Source organism: Balaenoptera physalus (genome assembly GCF_965194825.1).
Source record: "Balaenoptera physalus genome assembly, chromosome: 18".
NCBI classification, from domain to species: domain Eukaryota; kingdom Metazoa; phylum Chordata; class Mammalia; order Artiodactyla; family Balaenopteridae; genus Balaenoptera; species Balaenoptera physalus.
This window is the reverse complement of record NC_138899.1, coordinates 30,889,393-30,911,601: the sequence shown is the minus strand read 5'-3', so window position 1 is coordinate 30,911,601 and position 22,209 is coordinate 30,889,393. Positions and strand designations below refer to the sequence as shown.

At 38.8% G+C, this 22,209-nt stretch overlaps 1 protein-coding gene across 6 annotated transcripts in view; it reads right to left on the bottom strand.

Annotated features, from left to right (window-relative positions):
- The window catches only part of TBC1D4 (TBC1 domain family member 4), a 260,140-nt gene that overhangs the window by 12,183 nt on the left and 225,748 nt on the right, over nucleotides 1-22,209 (bottom strand). For all 6 annotated transcript variants that reach the window (XM_082434780.1, XM_082434776.1, XM_082434778.1 and 3 more), the window contains 4 exons: nucleotides 21,587-21,796; nucleotides 10,406-10,564; nucleotides 6,953-7,111; nucleotides 4,364-4,608 (listed from right to left, as the gene is read on the bottom strand). In XM_082434780.1, coding sequence (XP_082290906.1) covers nucleotides 4,364-4,608; nucleotides 6,953-7,111; nucleotides 10,406-10,564; nucleotides 21,587-21,796 — 773 coding nt within the window. The remainder of the gene's footprint in view (nucleotides 1-4,363; nucleotides 4,609-6,952; nucleotides 7,112-10,405; nucleotides 10,565-21,586; nucleotides 21,797-22,209) is intronic.

The window sequence follows — 22,209 nt, the reverse complement described above, 5'->3', positions numbered from 1 at the left end:
TCGTTTGTAGATTTTTTGAAGATGGCCATTCTGACTGATGTGAGGTGATACCTCATTGTAGTTTTGATTTGCATTTCTCTAATGATTAGTGATGTTGAGAATCCTTTCGTGTGTTTGTTGGCAATCTGTAGATCTTCTTTGGAGAAATGTCTATTTAGATCTGCTGCCCATTTTTGGATTGGGTTGTTTGTTTTTTTTGATATTGAGCTGCATGAGCTGCTTGTATATTTTGGAGATTAATCCTTTGTCAGTTGCTTCATTTGCAAATATTGTCTCCCATTCTGAGGGTTGTCTTTGCGTCCTATTGATGGTTTCCTTTGCAGCACTGTGTAGATGTCAATCCCAAACTCCCTAACTATCCCTTCCCCCCACCCTTCTCCTCTGGTAACCACAAGTTCATTCTCTAAGTCTGTGAGTCTGTTTCTGTTTTGTAAATAAGCTCATTTGTATCATTTCTTTTTAGCTACAGTGGCGCAATGCGTTAGAATGCATTACTTATACAGTATTGTTTTATTTTATTATTATGTTCACAAATCCAAGTTCATTTAACTGAGTTCATAAAGCAAGTCAGTGTAAGTCCATCTACAACTATGGAGCACACTTCTTTATCATGAGTGTTTTGGTATCACCATATGTACACGGAAATGGTAATTTTTCCTCATGTAGGAAGGTACTGCTTTTGGAATTTAAATCAGAACTGCCCTGGCTCAGGACTCTCATGGAAGGCACATCCTAATTTCAGACCAATTCCAGAAAAGCTTCCATTCTAAGGAATCTACCACATCCAGTTCAGAAGCAAGAACTTGTCTCTCTTTGCTGGGCCCAGCATCGGATTTATGATGGAACTTGCCAGGCAATCTGCACTGCTAGGATACTGTTAGGCTTAGAAGGTTATGGAGCCAAAAGCTCGAGCTGTGATTTCTAATATCCAACGTATTCCAGCAGCATATTTTTCTTGACAAAGGAGATTAAAGCAAAAAGTGCAGTCTGAATGTTTCTAGTATTGAAAGAAGAAATTATTTTATTTGGCTACTGAGTTGATTACTCATATTTCAAAAAAAAATTATAAGCAGCTTATAGTAACTTTTAAACTCTCATGTCTGGGGTAGCTAAAAGTAAAGCAGTAGCAAATAATAAACAAATCTGTGATTTGTGCTTTAATTTAAATTTTTATCTACACAGTAACAGATTGAGTAGTGGGTCCTTGATCAGTTATATCAGCTTAACCTTTTGGTGTGAAATACATCCAACATTTTATTAAATCTAGCAGAACTTCTTTCTCTAGAAGATATCATCCTTAAGTAGTTAGCTCTATAAAAGTGCCTTTAAAATAGCCAATTATATTGTGAATTCAACAAACAACTGTTTTTCAGAGCACAAAACTAAAAATCAAAGTACTAGACATAAATACAGCAAACGTTTGATCTCTATAGCACATATCTGTGCAAGCTACGGTTCCACACAAGCTGTAAAAGGAAAGAATTAAAGAGCCACAGGAAGTCATAACTCTAAAATAAGAAGCGTAGCAGCAGTCAAACAGAGAGGTTTAAAACAATGAGATTAGAGGGCTTCCCTGGGGGCACAGGGGTTAAGAGTCTGCCTGCCAATGCAGGAGACTTGGGTTCGAGCCCTGGTCCGGGAGGATCCCACATGCCGCGGAGCAACTGGGCCCGTGCGCCACAACTACTGAGCCTGCGCGTCTGGAGCCCATGAGCCACAACTACGGAGCCTGCACTCTGGAGCCCACGAGCCACAGCTACTGAGGCCACACACCTAGAGCCGGTGCTCCACGGCTTCTCCTCAGGGAGGAACCCACACACCACAACGAGGAGGGGCCCCCGCTCACCACAACTAGAGAGGGCCCGCGCGCAGCAACGAAGACCCAGCGCAGAGAAAAAAATAAAAATAAATTAAAAAGAGAGAGAGAGAGAGATGATAATCTCATTAAGTCATGTTGAAAAAAAATCATATATTTCCCTTAGGCCATTTACAATTTAAAAACTAGACATACTGGGCTCTATCAATAAAAAAATTGGTAATTTTGGTAGCTCAAAAATAAAAGAAGTCTCATTAGCAGAATAAAAAGGAAGCCTATCCTCAAAAAGCTGTTCAGCTATGATCTTAACACAGAAGCAATACTTTTTTTTTATAGAACCTTACTTTTTTCCTACATTCTAGAGGTTAAGAACATTTCTTCCATCAAGGTGTGTTTTACATTAAATTTCTTTTAACAAATAAAACACAATTCAGTCTTCCTTCAAAGGAAACTTTCATAATAAGATGCCGTTTGCTAAGAATAAATCATTCTTCAAATCTACCTTATACATAACATGAAAATCTTCCAGTGGAAGAGACAGAACCTGGAGGAAGGGAGACGCAGAGTGTAGCAGAGAGAAGATGGAAAAAAGTAGAGACCAAAGACTTCAGATAAAAAGATATAATGCTTTACACTTAACACAGAAAACGGCACACACAAAACATGATGGGCCGTAGTTAAAAGAGACCTCGACCCCCTCATTTTACAGATAAGCTCAGTGCCTGCAGTGCCCAACCCCAAACCACACACGTAATCAGAAATCCTATCAAGTGATCCCAAGCCCGCTGCCACTTCCACTTCTGAACGTCATATTGATTGGATAAGAAACACTTTCTGTTCTAGAAAGTAGAAAAGTGTTGCATCTCACTTTATAGATCAAAAAGTTCTACTTTCCCAGAATAAGGTCCCCAATCTCATGGTCTATAAGAACACTGCCCCCAAAGATTCTTAAACACCTTCATTTTCATAATTATAGACAGAAAATATTTCTTGGTAATTGTGGGTCATATTAAATCAATGTATAAATCCAGTTTATATGAATTTTTATGATATCAAATGGATGAGGAATTTTTAAATTGAAAAATGATTGCATTTTTAAAGTGATAGCTGTATCTACCCTTTTATTTATGAACCAAGACCACATGCTACTCATAAATACTTTTCATTCTTTGAAATTTTAATGATGGATCCCGAACCGTTATTTTTGAAAATCAGAGCTATTGAACTCCTTACAAGGGCACCAATGCTTCCTACCCGATATGATACAGTAAACTGTTTAGAAATAAAGTAAAAAATAAAACCTTCCATAGTCATTACTGTTTCACTTGTGGAATGTTTGTAGACCTATGCATAGTTATCAACTAGGAATCACTGTATTTGATTTCTGTATCCCGATGAACACCCTTCATGTGAACTCACAGCTGAAACCCAACATTGAGAGCAAAGCCCTATTTCCCTGCCAAAACTTTCACATTGAAGAAGTAACGAAAAATGGAGCACTCCCTCTCCACTCATCCTTTCAAGAAAACACCACTGACTACAATATTCATAAAGTGAAAACGAAGTCCTTTTTTGTCCATGGATCGGTAAGACTGAAATACTAAATGTAAAAACTGATTATTGGGAATCAGGAAAAAGTATATTTTAAAAGCATTTTAAAAATATTTTAGTTCTTATCTAAAGCATAACATTATGACTAACTGGGCATCATGCCTATCTCATTTCAAAGGAGGAAAAACCCTGACATTCTTCCCTTTAAAGCCTTCCTTTGTATTTTTATGACCAAAAGCTTTATATTGCAAGGTAGTGGTTGTTTAAGATAGCATATCTACAGAGAAAATTTAAACTTTTTGTTAGAAAACAATACGCTAAGGAAAGTGAAGTTTAAACCAGAGAGGAGAAATGTGTAAACAGGGAGTTCGAAATAGGTTGAATATAGCAATGGCAGTGAATACCCTACTTAACTGAAAAATCTTAATGGTGCTTCTTCAGAGCATGATAAGAAAAGCAGACTGAAAAAGGACTACTGCTGACTCTGAACACTTTTTCCTCTATAAGGGCCTGTCTGACATTAAGATAAAGCAGGGGAGACATGGAAAGTTCAGGAAGAAGCATGATATAGATACCTGCCGTTTATACATTCAAAGTAAAAGAATAAAACATTATATTTTCAGATTTCAAACAAAATATCTATGATTTTTTTCAACTGACAAGGTAAGGAAAAGTGAATAAGGTTGACTTGATACTTTCTCCAGGTAACTCATAGACTTAGGAAACAGAGACTTAACTACACACTAGAATGGCTGATTTATTTACTTCAGAAACTAAGGAAAAGTTACCCTGCATATGGATGTCATACACTTAGAGGTTTAGCAACATCGCAAATCCCACACTAAAACCATGAACTAAAACATGCCTCTACATTTATCCAAGTTCCAAGACAATGGGCCCAAATTTCTTTAAATCTTAACCGTAATTTAGAAGAGGGCTCCCGCTAAGATTTCTGGTGAGAGCATTACACATTCCTTGTGAAGATCTGCCACTCACCTGTAGTGACATCATGTCAGGTCGGTACTGCTTGCGAAAGCCCAGGTCATACATGAGGAATTTCAGCATTTCAAAGGCTTGCTCTTCACTCATGTGCAGAAGCAGGACTCCAGCCACAAAGCTGATCCCCTGACAGTAACCCACTTCTTTGTCCAGCAATGAGTAGGCTTTCAAGAGGTTAAAGAGAGACAGCTGCCCTGCCCCAAGCTGTGCTGAAAAGTAAGGATGAGTAGGAAATGTCCTCCCTGCAGAAGAAAAGAAAAATATTTTTGAGATGTCCTGATGCTTTGGAGACCAGAGTGAAATTGCAATTCAGTGATTTCCAGGAATAAATAAATGCTCTTTTCCAAACCACTGAACGCTGCTCGGCGTACCCCTCTAACTAAGAGTCTCTCTCTCCCTCTAGCCAGTCCCAAGTCCTACCTGCCAGACCATCATAGGGGAGCAAACATTTGATACTAACCAGTGCTTCTTTTTAGGAAAAAAAATTCCACAAACAAATCAGAGACATATTCAGGAGAGATCCCAGGAGAATAGAATATAAAACTTATTCTGACTATAAATCAAGGCTAATTCTAAGTTCACATAAAAACTGCCTGCTAACTGAAATCAGAATTCTACAGGAGGTATCATATGATTTAGAAAGAAATCTTAGTGGTCCATAACAGACTCCTTCCTGCTTTTCTTGTATTATGACACTAAAGGGACTTTCTAGTGTTTTGTTTTACATTCAGTCTATCATTCAGGAAATACTTCTTTTTTCAAATATGTTTGGCTTTCTGTTTCTTAAACTACTTCCATAAGCCATGTAGACCTCTTTTCTTTTTTCAGTGTATCCAAAAAGGTCAAGGATAGTGAAGGGTCAAGATGATTTTAAATAAATTCCCCTCTAAAATCCACCTCTGTGTACAAAATTACCATAGAGACACTTCAGCAAGCAAGTTAGTCCCGGATTTTCTAAAAAGTTGGTACTGAACGCTGAAACAAACCCTTCTTCACCACCAAAGCTGTATACAGTGCTTCGGGACTTTCCTTGTGCCATGAAAATGAAGGGGACATTAACTTCCTTGTGAAATGATTACTCATGTCAGTTAGAACTTGTAAGAAGGCCAGATTTTCAAATGTTTTCCACCAGATATGCTTAAAAGTGATTTTTCACCTAGGAACTGATAAGATTAATTCTGCAGAGCAAATAAGGGGAAGATATGAGAAAATAACAAGAACACACTGAGGAAACACAGATGGCTACAAGCAAAGTCAAATAAGCAATTTTTAAAATTATCATTTTACTTTCTCACTTAAAATGCTTGCTACAGAAAACTATAAATATACCGTCCATCCATGACATTAATTCTAGCTCCATTTTTTTCCGACCAGCCTTTTCCCTGTAATGTGATCTCATCATCTTCTCTTTAAGGATATCTTGACTAGCTCTAAATACGACATCTCAATTTCTAGTCTCATTATCAATTTCCGGTCACAGAACCACAGATCTGCAGAGGTCCATAGGGATTGCCTAGTTCACTGTCCTCATTTAACAGACAGGATTGAAACTCAGAAGCAAAATAATTTGCCTAAAACTACTGTTCAGTGATAGAATCGGGACAAAAACTGCAGTTTTCAGTTTCTCTGTAAAATTCTCCATTTCAATTCTATGGGGCTCAAAAAATATTAACTGAGTTGGCCTTTTCCCAACAAAAGCTGTTTGTCATCCAAAAGGAGCAGAGGTCCGTTTTGGCCTGTGATTTTTATATATCCTAAAATAAGATGACCCCGAATAAAGAGTAATCCCTTGTTTTCCCAAATGGGCTCAAATAACGTTATCTGGCCACCTTAAATATATCAACCTTTAGGAAGAGAGATGAAATAACCCAAATGGCAATGTACAATATTTAATCCAATAAGTTAGATATTTCAAAATAATAAAATATATTAATTTAGAGAAAAATTAGAGACAATATACTTTTTTAAATCACACCATTTTTACTTTCCATAAGTTATTTGAAATTCAGCTTTTAAAGGATGACTTTATCATGCTGCCACTGGAAATGCACATAACATTAGGACAGCTAAGTTTTCTTTCATCCTATAAGGATGTATTCATGATTTCCACAACATAACCGCATATTGTATTGCTTCTTAAAGGCTTACTCAAAAGCTTGTTTTCAGCAATACGTCCAGGAATACTAAGTAGACCTTTGTTAAAATTTCTGGTGCCCCTTTAAACCTATTCTAACCTATTTCAAGACCAGTGTTGACCAATCTAATAATTATCTATCCCAAACAAAAGTCAGTTGTTCGAAAAACAGGAACTGAGAGCACTCAATAATATGACCTTTACAATGATTCAAATACAAGATTTTTCAGAGGGCAAGTCTGAGGATGAAAACTTCACTTCATATTCAGGCGTTTAGGGTATCTTCAACCAGACATAAGGCCAACTTGCCCTCAGGAAAGGACAAAGTCAGCAACTCTGCAGACCAATAGATTGTCTTCATCAAAACCAAAAACAAATAGAAAACCCCCAAAAACTCAACAAAAGGACCTATTATGTACTTTTGTAAATTATAATCAATATGGCAAACATACCTAAATCCACGAGAATGGCATGCTGCTGAGCTGTGAGCTGCTTTAAAAGCTCTTTATAGGATGTGTCAGGAGGTTGTTGTTTATTAGGCAATCTGTGTCTTAGACGATACTGCAAAGCTAGGAACTGCCAGATTTCTCCTCGTCGACTTTTGGGGACACCTACAGTCAAAGAGATAAGAAAGCAAGGTCTTGAACACTGGAATGAAGGTGCTAAATCACAGTTGATTAACTATGTAATGCTTGAAAACAGGCAGCTCTACTGTCCTGCGTTCCACCCTATAATCACACAGTACGATGTAGTGACAGAAGCATATTTTGAAAAGTTTAATCCTGTAGCTGGTGCCTTGCAAAAGAAAACCCTCAAATAACAAGGATAATAATGGCAATATTAACAAGAACAGCTGCCACCACTGACTGAGAACCTAATACAACATTTATTGAGGATAGTTAGTTTCTGAGCATTGTAATTACAGAAACTGCACCTAATTTATTCACAGGTGCTCAGAAGACAACCTAATGAGGCAGGTAATTACTATTATCTACACTTTACAGATGGCGAAGCTGAGGCAGAAAGAAGCTAAGTAACTTGCCCAAGTTCTCACAGCTAGTGCAATTTAGAACTCTAGTTTCAGAGGCCAAATTCTGAAATACTGAAATGTATTACTGCCTATTTTCACCTTTTATTTGGTTTGAAGGTGGTAATAAATGCTAATATTCATACTCTGATTTCTAAATAGCTGTCATTAAAAAGTAACTTTGTAAAAGAGAATTAAATAGCATTCTTATATGGTCCACAAGAAAATGAAATAATAAAAATGGTAAGTACAATATGAAGGCAGTGCTCCAGAACATCATTCAGCCTTTGAGAAGAAAAGAGCTAGCATAATTGCTATATTCACGTATAATGAAACACTAACTCCAGTCTGCTTGAAAACCAAAACAAGCAATTCGAAGTACGCTAAAAGTATGGTTTTTTTAATGCCAAGGGACATGAAGTACAGCACTGGGAGGGACAGAATTCAATTCTGTACAGTGCAGGCAACTTTATTTCACTGTTTTCAGTCCAAAAAGACTAGATATGGAATAGGTTCCTGAGCTCCAGCTGGGTAGAGAAAGGTTTAATGGCACTAATCTCTTTGGGATGCAATGTCACAGTTTGCAGAAGCTGAAAGTATTACTGTCCAAAAGGTATAACTCAGGCTCACGAACATGAATTATAAGGCCCTCTACAGGGTATACCTCCAAACTACCATTTTTTAGTTCTATCACCTCCCATTCCCTGCCACACTAAGTGTATATACTAAGTATCTAGCTATACTCAGTGTAGGACCATAAGAAGCTTATGGTTATTTTCACATTTCCAGTTTCTTGTTCCTACTGTTGCCTTTATGAAATTCCAAGCTCCTCCAGTTGATTGCCTAGTGTATCTCTATTTGTCTTTTAGGGATAAGCCTGAATGCCATTCTTCTGCGGAAACTCTCCCTAACATCTCTAGGAGTAAGAAGTCCCTTTTCATATGCTATGTGACTCAGACTGTACCATTACCATATTGGATTACAGTTAGCACTATACTGTACGTTTGTCTAGTTTCCTCACTTAGATGGTGAGCTCCCTGAAAATAGTTAGCATACTTTCATCTCCTTATGATGAAATCCAAGAATATACCTCACTACTTATACATTTGTTGAATGAATGAATGAATGATCTCATGCAAAAAGTCATTTTGAGAGGGTAACTTTCATTAGCCCATTAAATGAATCATTGATAACAGGAGAGGGCTGTCTTGTTACCCATCCAGTAACAATTCTACAAAAAAGTAATTCACTTTAATTAAATATTTATTGAGCATCTAACATATAGCAGAGCATAGAGCACGGCACTGAGGATACCTCATCACTGAGAGATGAATAAATCCATTCTCAGGAAAATTAGTCTCATTCATTCACTCAATAAATAACTTATGCAAGATGCTCTCTTAGGTGCTAGGAGTATGGAGGGTGAAGTGAGAAAACATGAAACAGATATACACATAGATACAAAGTTACAAATTATGATAAGCACAATTAAAGGGAAAGAATCATGAGAACGAATAATGAAACAAAACTAATTTACTGGGGGAGGGGGGCACTCTGAGGAAATGGTATTTGAACTGAGAGCTGAGAGATAATACGATTCTCCAGGCTGGGAGTGTAGGCAGCAAGCACTTCGGGAAGAAGGATGTACGGAGGCCCTGAGAGGGGCAGAGAAAGAGGGGGACAAAGGAGGAGGGAGAAGAAGATGAGATGGAAAGAAAAGGAGATGGGAAATGGGGAGAAGGTAGAGAGGATGGAAGAGGGAGGGTAGGGAGAGCTGGCGTATCCATGCAAGAAACAGCCTGTGCCAGACTGGGACCCAAAGTAGCATCACTGAAGCACAGGCTACAAGGCAGGGGAGGTTAAAAAGTGAGATGAAAGACGAAGGAAGGAGAGATCATGGAGGGCCTTGGGCACAGTGCTAAGAAGTTTAAACTCTGTTCTATAAGAAATGGGAAGATGAGTATCCCTAAAACATCTCTGAGTCATACCAAAGAACAGTGTGTTCTACATCTCACACACATTCTATTAGCCACTATTTTGTCTCCCAAGTAATGCAGCCAGCGAAAATCTCTGGGATTTCCACATCTTCAAGGAAAAAAGAACATGTATCAGGTCTGTAAGTGTAGCACCTTACAAAATTAATTTTAATTTAAACTTAATTGGGCAACAGTTTCACATTACCATAGTCTTTTAAAACAAGATTCATGATCAGGTTATTTTGGGTACTTTGGGATCTTTATTTATGCAGGTCATAGAGATTCTCATTTTAATACAGTTAATCTGAGTCACAGAAATTGCATCTAAGCAATTCACATATTAGTTTTAATTTTAGATTTAAGATGTTTAAATATCAGTCATTTTATATGACAGAGCAGAAATGCAACATAAGGCTAAATAAAAGCGTTCTTCTAAAATAAATAAAAGAATGGATGGTAGGAAAACTGATTGCTAATAATATATATCTGTACAAACACATACATGTACATGAATATACACATATATTTATAAATAAACACTTCTGAGCAAATGACAGAAATGAGTCAAGTTTAAAAGCCTGAGATATTTTTACGGATATGATCAAAGATTTGTACTAATGCATGTGATCTTTCCTTGGCAAACAACAACACTGAGTTGAAACAGCTGGTGAAGAGGCAGGAAACTGTGTAGAAAAGGTGCCTGCTGTCTCCTCAGGGACAGAATATCTCCATTAGTACCATGTGCTTACCAATACAGTCACCAACTACAGGCAGAAACAAAGTCCTCTCCTTTTTTTATAGGCAAAGCACGAAGAGAAAATTATGCCTAGGCTGCACGAATCAAAAAAATCTCTGAAGCTTTTCAAAAAAGAAAAAAGATTGATTGAGATGATCCAGGATACCTTCTTTAAGAGAAGTATGAATATCTTCCATATCGCATCTGATTTTAGTTCTGCAGTTTAACAACTTCTTATCCCAGGTTATTAAGACCTCCTTCTGACATATACCAACTTCTTCATAATCCAATTTAACTTTTCTGGACTGGAGTTCATCTCTGCTTGCTAAGAAAGACAGAATTTATATAAGACCTATATGCTTTTAAAACACAGTATTTGTAATGTTTCATTGCATTTGTAAAACCATACCAAATAACATTTTCTCAAAAAGAAAACTTAAAAAAAAAAACAACTGAGGATACATGAAAGGTTTCTTAAATTTTGAGTCATTTCATGTAAAAAAGAAAACAAAAACAAGGAATAACTTTCTACGGAGGTTTTACTCGGTATGTTACAGATGATAAGTCTTCTAAGCATAAAAAACAAACCATGTTTGAAATATCAATTTTTTGACAAATGTAATACATAACCACAGAAGTGACAGCTTGCATCATTTTAAACACCATTAAAATGTTAATATTTTATATATGACACATGAGAAAACAATGCCTCATGCTAACCTTGATTTGAGAAATATTTGACCATGATAACCTGATACATTTTTATAACTATTTCCAGAGTTACCAATACTGCTCTTAACAACGGTAGGTTATATATTCCTGTGTCCATTTTTAATAACCTTTAAGAGGAAAATTCATTTTTCTGAAGCTAACACTACTTTCATTTTTCAAAATAATACAGAATTTTCTCTCATTTGATGGTCGAAAATCTAAGCCCAGAGTTCATTAAAAGAAATGCTTATAAAACAAACCACTGGGGGTCCTCGGGAAGATGGCGGAAGAGTAAGACGCGGAGATCACCTTCCTTCCCACAGATACAGTAGAAATACATCTACACGTGGAACTGCTCCTACAGAACACCCACTGAACGCTGGCAGAAAACGTCCGACCTCCAAAAAGGCAAGAAACTCCCCCCGTACTTGGGTAGGGCAAAAGAAAAAAGAAATAACAGAGACAAAAGAATAGGGATGGCACCTGCACCAGTGGGAGGGAGCCGTGAAGGAGGAAAGATTTCCACGCACTAGGAAGCCCCTTCGCGGGCGGAGACTGCGGGTGGCGGAGGGGGGAAGCTTCGGAGCCACGGAGGAGAGCGCAGCCACAGGGGTGCGGAGGGCAAAGCGGAGAGGTTCCCGCACGGAGGCTCGGCGCCGAGCAGCACTCTCCAGCCCGAGAGGCTTGTCTGCTCACCCGCCGGGGCGGGCGGGGCTGGGAGCTGAGGCTCGGGCTTCGGTCGGATCGCAGGGAGAGGACTGGGGTTGGCGGCGTGAACACAGCCTGAAGGGGTTAGTGCACCACAGCTAGCCAAGAGGGAGTCCGGGAAAAAGTCTGCAGCTGCCGAAGAGGCAGGAGACTTTTTCTTCCCTCTTTGTTTCCGGGTGCGCGAGGAGAGGGGATTCAGAGCGCTGCCTAAACGAACTTCAGAGACGGGCGCGAGCCGCAGCTACCAACGCGGATCCCACAGCAACAGGGGCGCAGAGGGAAAAACGGAGAGATTCCCGCACAGAGGCTCGGCGCCGAGCAGCACTCACCAGCCCGAGAGGCTTGTCTGCTCCCCCGCCGGGGCGGGTGGGGCTGGGAGCTGAGGCTCGGCTTCGGTCGGATCGCAGGGAGAGGACTGAGGCTGGCGGCGTGAACACAGCCTGAAGGGATTAGCGCACAACAGCTGGCTGGGAGGGAGACCGGGAAAAAGTCTGCAGCTGCCGAAGAGGCAAGGGACTTTTTCTTGCCTCTTTGTTTCGCGGCGCGCAAGGAGAGGGGATTCAGAGCGCCGCCTAAACGAACTCCAGAGAAGGGCGCGAGCCGCGGCGATCACCGCAGACCCCACAGCAACAGGGGCGCAGAGGAAAAAAACGGAGAGACTCCCGCACAGAGGCTCGGCGCGGAGCAGCACTCACCAGCCCGAGAGGCTTGTCTGCTCGGCGGGCGGGGCTGGGAGCTGAGGCTCGGGTTTCGGTTTCGGTTGGATCGCGGGGAGAGGACTGGGGCTGGCGGCGTGAACACAGCCTGAAGGGGTTAGCGCACCACAGCTGGCTGGTAGGGAGTCCGGGAAAAAGTCTGCAGCTGCCGAAGAGGCAAGAGACTTTTTCTTGCCTCTTTGTTTCGCGGCGCGCAAGGAGAGGGGATTCAGAGTGCCGCCTAAACGAACTCCAGAGAAAGGCGTGAGCCGCGGCGATCAGCACGGACCCCAGAGACGGGCGTGAGACGCTGGGGCTGCTGCTGCCGCCTCCAAAAAGCCTGTGTGTGAGCACAAGTCACTCTCCACATCGCCCCTCCCGGGAGCCTGTGCAGCCCGCCACTGCCAGGGTCCCGTGATCCGGGGACAAGTTCCCCGGGAGAACGCACTGCCCGCCTCAGGCTGGTGCAACGTCACGCCGGCCTCGGCCGCCGCAGGCTCACCCCGCCTCCTCTGTACACCTCCCTCCCCGCGGCCTGAGTGAGCCAGAGCCCCCGAAGCAGCTGCTCCTTTAACCCCGTCCTGTCTGTGCGGGGAATAGACGCCCTCAGGCGACCTACACGCAGAGGCGGGTCCAAATCCAAAGCTGAACCCCAGGAACTGTGCGAACAGGGAAGATAAGGGGAAATCTCTCCCAGCAACCTTAGAAGCAGCGGATTAAAACTCCACAAACAACTTGATGTGCCTGCATCTGGTGAATACCTGAATAGACAACGAATCATCCCAAATTCAGGAGGTGGACTTTGGGAGCAGGATATATTAATTTTTCCCCTTTTCCTTTATTTGTGAGTGTATATGTATATGCTTCTGGGTGCGATTTTGTCTGTATAGCTTTGCTTTACAATAGCTTTATTTTACTTCACTATATTATAGCCTCTTTCTTTCTTTCTTTCTTTCTTTCTTTCTATTTTTTCTCCCTTTTACTCTGAGCCGTGTGGACGAAAGGCTCTTGGTACTCCAGCCAGGCATCAGGGCCGTGCCTCTGAAGTGGGAGAGCCAACTTCAGGACACTGGTCCACAAGAGACCTCCCAGCTTCACGTAATACCAAACGGCAAAAATCTCTCAGAGATCTCCATCTCAATATCAAGACCCAGCTTCACTCAACGACCAACAAGCTACAGTGCTGGACACCATATGCCAAACAACTAGCAAGACAGGAACACAGCCCCATCCATTAGCAGAGAGGCTGCCTAAAATCATAATAAGGCCACAGACACCCCAAAATACACCACCAGACGTGGACGTGCCCACCAGAAAGACAAGAGCCAACCTCATCCACCAGAGCTCAGGCACTAGTTCCCTCCACCAGGAAGCCTACACAACCCACTGAACCAACCTTAGCCACTGGGGACAGATACCAAAAACAACAGGAACTACGAACCTGCAGCCTGTGAAAAGGAGACCCCAAACACAGTAAGATAAGCAAAATGAGACGACAGAAAAACACACAGCAGATGAAGGAGCAGGGTCAGAACATACCAGACTTAACAAATGAAGAGGAAATAGGTAGTCTACCTGAAAAAGAATTCAGAATAATGATAGTAAGGATGATCCAAAATCTTGGAAATAGAATAGACAAAATGCAAGAAACATTTAACAAGGACGTAGAAGAACTAAAGAGGAACCAAGCAATGATGAAAACCACAATAAATGAAATTAAAAATACTCTAGATGGGATCAATAGCAGAATAACTGAGGCAGAAGAAAGGATAAGTGACCTGGAAGATAAAATGGTGGAAATAACTACTGCAGAGCAGGATAAAGAAAAAAGAATGAAAAGAACTGAGGACAGTCTCAGAGACCTCTGGGACAACATTAAACGCGCCAACATTCGAATTATAGGGGTCCCAGAAGAAGAAGAGAAAAAGAAAGGGACTGAGAAGATATTTGAAGAGATTATAGTTGAAAACTTCCCTAATATGGGAAAGGAAATAGTTAATCAAGTCCTGGAAGCACAGAGAGTCCCATACAGGATAAACCCAAGGAGAAACACACCAAGACACATATTAATCAAACTATCAAAAATTAAATATAAGGAAAACATATTAAAGGCAGCAAGGGAAAAAAAACAAATAACACACAAGGGAATCCCCATAAGGTTAACATCTGATCTTTCAGCAGAAACTCTGCAAGCCAGAAGGGAGTGGCAGGATATACTTAAAGTGATGAAGGAGAAAAACCTGCAACCAAGATTACACTACCCAGCAAGGATCTCATTCAGATTCGATGGAGAAATTAAAACCTTTACAGACAAGCAAAAGCTGAGAGAGTTCAGCACCACCAAACCAGCTTTACAACAAATGCTAAAGGAACTTCTCTAGGCAAGAAACACAAGAGAAGGAAAACACCTACAATAACAAACCCAAAACATTTAAGAAAATGGGAATAGGAACATACATATCGATAATTACCTTGAATGTAAATGGATTAAATGCTCCCACCAAAAGACACAGGCTGGCTGAATGGATACAAAAACAAGACCCATATATATGCTGTCTACAAGAGACCCACTTCAGACCTAGAGACACATATAGACTGAAAGTGAGGGGATGGAAAAAGATATTCCATGCAAATGGAAATCAAAAGAAAGCTGGAGTAGCAATTCTCATATCAGACAAAATAGACTTTAAAATAAAGACTATTACAAGAGACAAAGAAGGACACTATATAATGATCAAGGGATCGATCCAAGAGGAAGGTATAACAATTGTAAATATTTATGCACCCAACATAGGAGCACCTCAATACATAAGGCAAATACTAACAGCCATAAAAGGGGAAATCGACAGCAACACAATCATAGTAGGGGACTTTAACACCCCACTCTCACCAATGGACAGATCATCCAAAATGAAAATAAATAAGGAAACACAAGCTTTAAATGATACATTAAACAAGATAGACTTAATTGATATTTATAGGACATTCCATCCAAAAACAACAGAATACACATTTTTCTCAAGTGCTCATGGAACATTCTCCAGGATAGATCATATCTTGGGTCACAAATCAAGCCTTGGTAAATTTAAGAAAATTGAAATCGTATCAAGTATCTTTTCCGACCACAACGCTATGAGACTAGATATCAATTACAGGAAAAGACCTGTAAAAAATACAAACACATGGAGGCTACACAATACATTACTTAATAACGAAGTGATCACTGAAGAAATCAAAGGGGAAATCAAAAAATACCTAGAAACAAATGACAATGGAGATACGACGACCCAAAACCTATGGGACGCAGCAAAAGCAGTGCTAAGAGGGAAGTTTATAGCAATACAAGCCTACCTCAAGAAACAGGAAACATCTCGAATAAACAACCTAACCTTGCACCTAAAGCAATTAGAGAAAGAAGAACAAAAAAACCCCAAAGCCAGCAGAAGGAAAGAAATTATAAAGATCAGGTCAGAAATAAATGAAAAAGAAATGAAGGAAACAATAGCAAAAATCAATGAAACTAAGAGCTGGTTCTTTGAGAAGATAAACAAAATTGATAAACCATTAGCCAGACTCATCAAGAGAAAAAGGGAGAAGACTCAGATCAATAGAATTAGGAATGAAAAAGGAGAAGTAACCACTGACACTGCAGAAATACAAAAGATCATGAGAGATTACTACAAGCAACTCTATGCCAATAAAATGGACAACCTGGAAGAAATGGACAGATTCTTAGAAAGGCACAAACTGCCGAGACTGAACCAGGAAGAAATAGAAAATATGAACAGACCAATCACAAGCACTGAAATTGAAACTGTGATTAAAAACCTTCCAACAAACAAAAGCCCAGGACCAGATGGCTTCACAGGTGAATTCTATCAAACATTTAGAGAAGAGCTAACACCTATCCTTCTCAAACTCTTCCAAAATATTTCAGAGGGAGGAACACTCCCAAACTCATTCTACGAGGCCACCATCACCCTGATACCAAAACCAGACAAAGATGTCACAAAGAAAGAAAACTACAGGCCAATATCACTGATGAACATAGATGCAAAAATCCTCAACAAAATACTAGCAAACAGAATCCAACAGCACATTAAAAGGATCATACACCATGATCAAGTGGGGTTTATCCCAGGAATGCAAGGATTCTTCAATATACGCAAATCAATCAATGTGATACATCATATTAACAAACTGAAGGAGAAAAACCATATGATCATCTCAATAGATGCAGAGAAAGCTTTCGACAAAATTCAACACCCATTTATGATAAAAGCCCTGCAGAAAGTAGGCATAGAGGGAACTTTCCTCAACATAATAAAGGCCATATATGACAAACCCACAGCCAACATTGTCCTCAATGGTGAAAAACTGAAACCATTTCCACTAAGATCAGGAACAAGACAAGGTTGCCCACTCTCACCACTATTATTCAACATAGTTTTGGAAGTGTTAGCCACAGCAATCAGAGAAGACAAAGAAATAAAAGGAATCCAAATCGGAAAAGAAGAAGTAAAGCTGTCACTATTTGCAGATGACATGATACTATACATAGAGAATCCTAAAGATGCTACCAGAAAACTCCTAGAGCTAATCAATGAATTTGGTAAAGTAGCAGGATACAAAATTAATGCACAGAAATCTCTTGCATTTCTATACACTAATGACGAAAAATCTGAAAGTGAAATTAAGAAAACACTCCCATTTACCATTGCAACAAAAAGAATAAAATATCTAGGAATAAACCTACCTAAGGAGACAAAAGACCTGTATGCAGAAAATTATAAGACACTGATGAAAGAAATTAAAGATGATACAAATAGATGGAGAGATATACCATGTTCCTGGATTGGAAGAATCAACATTGTGAAAATGACTCTACTACCCAAAGCAATCTACAGATTCAATGCAATCCCTATCAAACTACCACTGGCATTTTTCACAGAACTAGAACAAAAAATTTCACAATTTGTATGGAAACACAAAAGACCCCGAATAGCCAAAGCAATCTTGAGAACGAAAAATGGAGCTGGGGGAATCAGGCTCCCTGACTTCAGACTATATTACAAAGCTTCAGTAATCAAGACAGTTTGGTACTGGCACAAAAACAGAAATATAGATCAATGGAACAGGATAGAAAGCCCAGAGATAAACCCACACACATATGGGCACCTTATTTTTGATAAAGGAGGCAAGCATATACAGTGGAGAAAAGACAGCCTCTTCAATAAGTGGTGCTGGGAAAATTGGACAGGTACATGTAAAAGTATGAAAATAGAACACTCCCTGACACCATGCACAAAAATAAACTCAAAATGGATTAAAGACCTAAGTGTAAGGGCAGACACTATCAAACTCTTAGAGGAAAACATAGGCAGAACACTCTATGACATACATCACAGCAAGATTCTTTTTGACCCAGCTCCCAGAGAAATGGAAATAAGAACACAAATAAACAAATGGGACCTAATGAAACTTAAAAGCTTTTGCACAGCAAAGGAAACCATAAACAAGACCAAAAGACAACCATCAGAATGGGAGAAAATATTTGCAAATGAAGCAACTGACAAAGGATTAATCTCCAAGATTTACAAGCAGCTCATGCAGATCAATAACAAAAAAACGAATAACCCAATCCAAAAATGGGCCGAAGACCTAAATAGACATTTCTCCAAAGAAGATATACAGATGGCCTACAGACACATGAAAGAATGCTCAACATCATTAATCATTAGAGAAATGCAAATCAAAACTACAATGAGATATCATCTCACACCGGTCAGAATGGCCATCATCAAAAAATCTAGAAACAATAAATGCTGGAGAGGGTGTGGAGGAAAGGGAACACTCTTGCACTGTTGGTGGGAATGTAAATTGATACAGCCACTATGGAGAACAGTATGGAGGTTCCTTAAAAAACTACAAATAGAACTACCATACGACCCAGCAATCCCACTACTGGGCATATACCCTGAGAAAACCATAGGTCAAAAAGAGTCATGTACCAAAATGTTCATTGCAGCTCTATTTACAATAGCCAGGACATGGAAGCAATCTAAATGTCCATCGACAGATGAATGGATAAAGAAGATGTGGCACATATATACAATGGAATATTACTCAGCCATAAAAAGAAATGAAATGGAGGTATTTGTAATGAGGTGGATGGAGTTAGAGTCTGTCATACAGAGTGAAGTAAGTCAGAAAGAGAAAAACAAATACAGTATGCTAACACATATATACGGAATCTAAGGGGAAAAAAAAAAAAAAAAAAAGAGGCCATGAAGAACCTAGTGGCAAGACGGGAATAAAGACACAGACCTACTAGAGAATGGACTTGAGGATATGGGGAGGGGGTGGGGTGAGATGTGACAGGGTAAGAGAGTGTCATGGACATATATACACCACCAAATGTAAAATAGATAACTAGTGGGAAGCAGCCGCATAGCACAGGGAGATCAGCTCGGTGCTTTGTGACCATCTAGAGGGATGGGATGGGGAGGGTGGGAGGGAGGGAGATGCAAGAGGGAAGAGAAATGGGAACATATTGTATATGTATAACTGATTCACTTTGTTATAAAGCAGAAGCTAACACACCATTGTAAGGCAATTATACTTCAATAAAGATGTTTAAAAAAAAAAAAAAAAAAAAAAAAAAAAAAAAAAAAAAAAAAAAAAAAAACAAACCACTATCTGTACTTGGTCATTATCTTGAAGAATCGATTCCAAAAGAGGAGAAGGGAGAAAAAAACATGTGAGTGTATTTCTTCTCTTTCATTAGGACCACATTCAACAGGAGCCTCTCAGAGTAATCTGTATCCACTCAAGCTCCAGGGCTCAACCACCTTACCTGCTGCAACACAAATCTTTGTCATGCATCCAAAGTCCTCGACAGCACAAAAACAATAGCAGAATGAGTATTACTCTTTACTTAGTGTTTGAAGCCATTTCAAAAGAATTAAAATATCTTACAATAGACTGCTATTCCAACAGGCCAGTAAAAATTTCTACTTAAAAGTCCAGATATAATCAAAAGATAAATCGCACTACAAAAAATTCCTCCTAGATACCACTAGATGGCTTTCTAACAGTCTAGCTTTGCTTCTCGATATTTGCTTTATATTTCCCTATGATCATCAAATAATTTTTTAAAAGTTAATAACAAATATCATTCTAAATATAATCCTAAATATAACTTTATTAATGACGTTTTTCACAATGCACAAAGAATAATATTTCCTCAGATTTTTTTTTTCTCCAACCTTCTCTAGATCATTATTCATCTAAAATAATAATAATCATCTGCTATGTGCCAGTCACAGGCCCAGAGGATAAAGTGCTGAGTGAGAGCAGTTAATATTTGCCCTGGTTAACTAGGCAAGAGCAAAGAACCATGAAGAAATGCTTATCCATGAGATAAATTTTTAACAGGTTAAGCTATTTTTTGTCTTTGTTATTTAAGTACAGAAGTAAATATAGAATCAACAAACGTTTCTGATCATATATTCTAAATGTCACCTCCTCTCTTATTCTGTCAATTTATGTAGTCGTATATAATACACAGAATACACAGAGTCATTTGTATTATCCATTTCCTTATATTAACACATATAGTTGAGAAATAGTATGGCATACTGGGAAAAAGCCCAAGAACCGTGATAAATAAACTGGAGTTTTAATACTTGCTCTGCCAGTACACCACTGTTTGACCTTAGGTTAATTTCCTTAGCCTCCCCAAGCCAGTCACTAACTCAGCTGCAGAATGAAGAATGGAGCTAAATAATCTCTAATCTCCAGTTCAAATAGTCTATGATTCTAAAATTATCCATTAATATTTAATATAATATTCTACTGTACATATTCCCAACTGTTAATGAAATACAATTTCATGCTTTAAATGTTTTAAGGAAATCATAACCATCTTTTTTCAACCTCTTTTTCTGTTTATGCATTAGTTCAAGCTATAATCAACTACAAAAAACATAAATTCAATTCTTTTCAAAATCTATGGAAGCTTGAGTAGGCATACCATTTATCACATCAAACTTTTAAAAGCTATGTTAATAACAATTAATTGCATTTTTAACTTGAAAGAAAAGAAGATTTATTTCCTAAGGATGTTTAAAAATCGTATGTACTTTTCATTCTGCTAAGAACATAGCAATAATATATATAAGAATACAGCTGTGCCCTAGCAAACTAAAAAAATATTAAAAACTTAATTGAGCAATAGGTATAGTAAAAGGAATCTTAAGGCAGATGATGAACACAGAAATGTGAATATCTGCCTGTACTAAAAAAAGGCTTTTTTTGGAAGACAGCATAATAAAAGCAAGTCAGAGAAAAATCTAGATTATACATTTTCCAATAATCTTAAAAGTCAAAGGCCCACTTAAGCTAAACCTTTCATTTCAGAAATGTGAAAAACAAGGCCCTTTTACATTAAGTGATTTGCCCAAGATAATGGCATTAATAAATTTTTCAGATTTTGGTAACATCTGCACATCTCCCTGTCTATGATTCTATCAGCAGTGGTGTAAATAACACTATTATTTTAAAGTCTGGAAAACACATTCTAAAGCATTTGGTATGCATAAACTTAGCAATAAAGCACTACAAATAGCACAATAGCTGTTATAAATTATCCATTTATAAATTTAATGATTTCAATATGATTTTTTAAATAGAAAATTTAAAAAACAGTAACAAAACATAGAAACTTTGATTTGATAACAGGTAATTAGTTGGAATGGATACAATATAATTTATTTGAAATAGGCATATTTATCATATTATGAATACAATTAGCCTGAAACTTGAAAATCATATTCGAAAAGAAGAGAATTTGCTTTTTCATAATTAAGGTTTTTTTTAAAGTAATACATGATGATATTAAACTTTCAGTCATATTAAACACATTGACTTCATTATATACATTCTATTACCTTCTATTATTCTATCACCCAAATATACTCAGAGGATGTCTGATGTTTTAAATCTGCTAAACAAAAATGCAAATTTCTTAAGCTGGTCAGCTTCCCATGTCATAACCACCTCATGAAATAGAAATAAACAATTTTAATCAGTAGATAGTCTGGTAAAAGTGTGTATAAAGCCCGAGAATGAGTTTGAGTGTGTGTGTGGAGTGGGGGGGAATAGTATTAACAAACGACACCTTTAGATTACAGTATCATATCATGTCCTTTAGCCCTGTTTGAATGGCTAACCTTCAAGTTTCTGGTTTTCTTTTTCCATTCGAAGCAACAGGATTTGTTGGTGTATAGCTTTTCTCCACAAACTCCTCAGTTCCTCCGACTTTTTTCTTTCTTCAGCCTTTTCTGGGTCATCGTCACCAGACACGAATATAACCAGCGGTTCCTCCTCCATGGGTGGAGCAAGAGGGGACAGTGGCAGCAGCTCACTCGTGTCCAGTCCGTCTGCAGAGAAGAAAACAGTGAGAGGCATACCTAAGTCGTAACCCAGACTACAGAAGTTCTCTCTGGACTTGACGCTCTCTCCTCCTATATTCCACTTGTAAAGTTGTTCACAAAGCTGCTCTCCCAGTAACTGTCAGTTTCTGGAACTAATGATTTAAGTAAATTCGCTAGACTGAATTCCCCTTCCAGATTTCCCTCTCCTAGTGAAACGAAAGTATATGTAATTTCACCACTTCTTCTTTCCGCACAAAATGACCTATAAGATAGGTGCTCTAAAATGACCTGGCCTTTCCCCAGAGTTCAACACTTCTGCAATTTTTCTGTGTATATTCTCTGTGCAAAACAAAAAGATTACGTCCGTAAGCATTAGTGACCTCCTAAGGTCTACACCTACCATCAGGATCTGTCAAGAG